The following is a 2,068-nucleotide window of genomic DNA, read 5'->3' as shown; positions in this document are numbered from 1 at the left end:
AAATTAAAAGTTTAAATATTTATTTGACATGTTTTATAAAGTTGAGTAAATTTATATGAGTTTTCCCCCAAATACTTAATAAGCATAGTTTTGGTTCTTTCCTTTTGTCATCTTTTTTTGCCCTCAAAATCTCATTATGGCATTATGAAACCTCCTGCATGGAAAATCCCGAATTTAACTATAAAGCGTATGCATGTTTTCTTCAAAACTTAATGTCTAGGAGCTAACGTCCAAGCACTGTTCACCTTTTCTATCTGTTCTTATAAATTCATTGGACCTTCGACCCAACTATATCTTCCAAGATCTGAAATTGGCATGTACACCGTAATTAAATTACGAGTCTCCTCTCCATGTTTGGATTCAAACCTAAGATAAGAGTATATTTTATATGATCTCATATGACTAGACCGTCCAAATTCACAAAGATCATCTTAGATCTTCATACTCGTATTTCATGTAATACTGGCATGTATCGTCAACTTGCTATATCTAGAAACTACGAAGTTCTGTTTGGCTAACTAAGAGCAGACAGGATATGTCATGGCGAATCTTAATTTCAAAAGTTGTTAAAAAATTCCATGGCCAAATACTCCAACCAACACAAACTGTACGAAGATATTATAAAGTAGAAGAAAACGACCCTTTATTTTTGGGCAAAGAAGCTTTATCCCAATAGAATAATGTCAACATTTGGAATCTTCAAATGTCTTTTTCCATTTGGGTTATAAAAGGAATGAAGTCTTTGCACTCTCTTCAACTACCATCAAGACAAAACAACTCGTCATTTATTCTCGAGTTCGATGGCCTCAACCTCCCTAACTTCTTCCCGTGGCTCGAGCTCGGTCTGGACAGCAAAGCAGAACAAGATGTTCGAGAAAGCGCTCGCAGTGTTCGAAGACGAGACACCTGACCGGTGGCAAAAGGTGGCGAGAGCTGTCGGTGGAAAAACCACCGAAGAAGTGAAGGCACACTATGATATCCTCGTGCGGGACATCATTCACATCGAGTCGGGCAAAATCCCCTTACCCGATTACAAGCCATGTTATCATAAAAGGTATATACAAATCCCAACATTATAAACATTAGGTCTAGGATTCGATATTCATCTAGTGGAAAACATGGAAAACATGTGATTTTCTCTTATAGCTGTATTTTTTTTGGTATAATTCTCTTGTAGTTGTTGGTCATGTTATTTTATGTATCTTATATTTCGCTTACGATTTTCCAATTTTTTAACCGAAACTTTCGACCTCAATAATTTTCAAAATCTACAACCAAATCATACGTTCTATATACTATTAGAAAGATAATTTCGATATCTAAAACCAAAGTGTTGTGTGTCTTGTGCAAATTTTTGTTCACATTCTTTTGATTGAATGAATGAACAAATTAACAATAACACGAGAATTATTAGGTTGAAAGTTCCGCTTTTATGTCTGTCCAAGTGTGGGTGACAAAACAGTAAGGCGAAAACATAAAATGTTATCCCATCCGAGTTCGAACCCTATCTTGGGTTAACCATTACCAAAAGAAAAATGATTTCGTGTCTAAAGAAAGGCATAAGAAGAAATATGCATAATCGGTAATACGTTAACGCTTACGTCAACGGTGCAGGTTCATGAGGTGAAAACTACCGGCTCCTTTCGTCACACAGTTTTCTTGTCACCCAGCAAGTCATGGTTATCTCGTACAATATATATATATACACACACATATATACATACATATAATGCCCATACATATATATATATATGTGTGTGTATGTGCCCTTCTCCCTTGTATCGCGTGATCTTGTTGCAAGTTGTAGGTTTATGGCAACTATATATGTTTGTATCATAAGAAAAATCGATGAAATAAGCGAAGGAATATAATTCACAAGTTCAATGATATTTCTGTATAGTTTTATTTTCCGGCGGTGTGAGGAAACCCAAAGGCTTAACCGAACGGCCCACAAGGCTGCTATATTAATTTTTTTAATAAAACTAATAAAAATTTTCTAAACTTATAAAATGGAGAAAACAAATTCGTGAATTTTTGTTAGATAAATTTATTCCCAAACTTGAAAAAT

The 2,068-nt window shown here is 35.0% G+C and overlaps 1 protein-coding gene across 1 annotated transcript; it reads left to right on the top strand.

The window, feature by feature from the left end:
• Positions 1–777: 777 nt before the first annotated feature.
• Positions 778–1,857, top strand: LOC104801923 (protein RADIALIS-like 6). Its single transcript, XM_010525308.1, has 2 exons — positions 778–1,054; positions 1,615–1,857. The coding sequence occupies exons 1-2, from the start codon at positions 801–803 to the stop codon at positions 1,625–1,627; spliced, it is 267 nt and encodes an 88-aa protein (XP_010523610.1). The 5' UTR covers positions 778–800; the 3' UTR covers positions 1,628–1,857.
• Positions 1,858–2,068: the final 211 nt, after the last annotated feature.

Source organism: Tarenaya hassleriana, unplaced genomic scaffold, assembly GCF_000463585.1.
Source record: "Tarenaya hassleriana unplaced genomic scaffold, ASM46358v1 Cleome78, whole genome shotgun sequence".
Lineage (NCBI taxonomy): Eukaryota > Viridiplantae > Streptophyta > Magnoliopsida > Brassicales > Cleomaceae > Tarenaya > Tarenaya hassleriana.
Note: the sequence above shows the minus strand (reverse complement) of the source record. Positions and strands in the feature narration are given on the sequence as shown.

Excerpts from the sequence above, each read along its gene's own strand:
- LOC104801923 (XM_010525308.1), top strand. The coding sequence starts at position 801 with ATGGCCTCAACCTCCCTAACTTCTTCCCGTGGCTCGAGCTCGGTCTGG.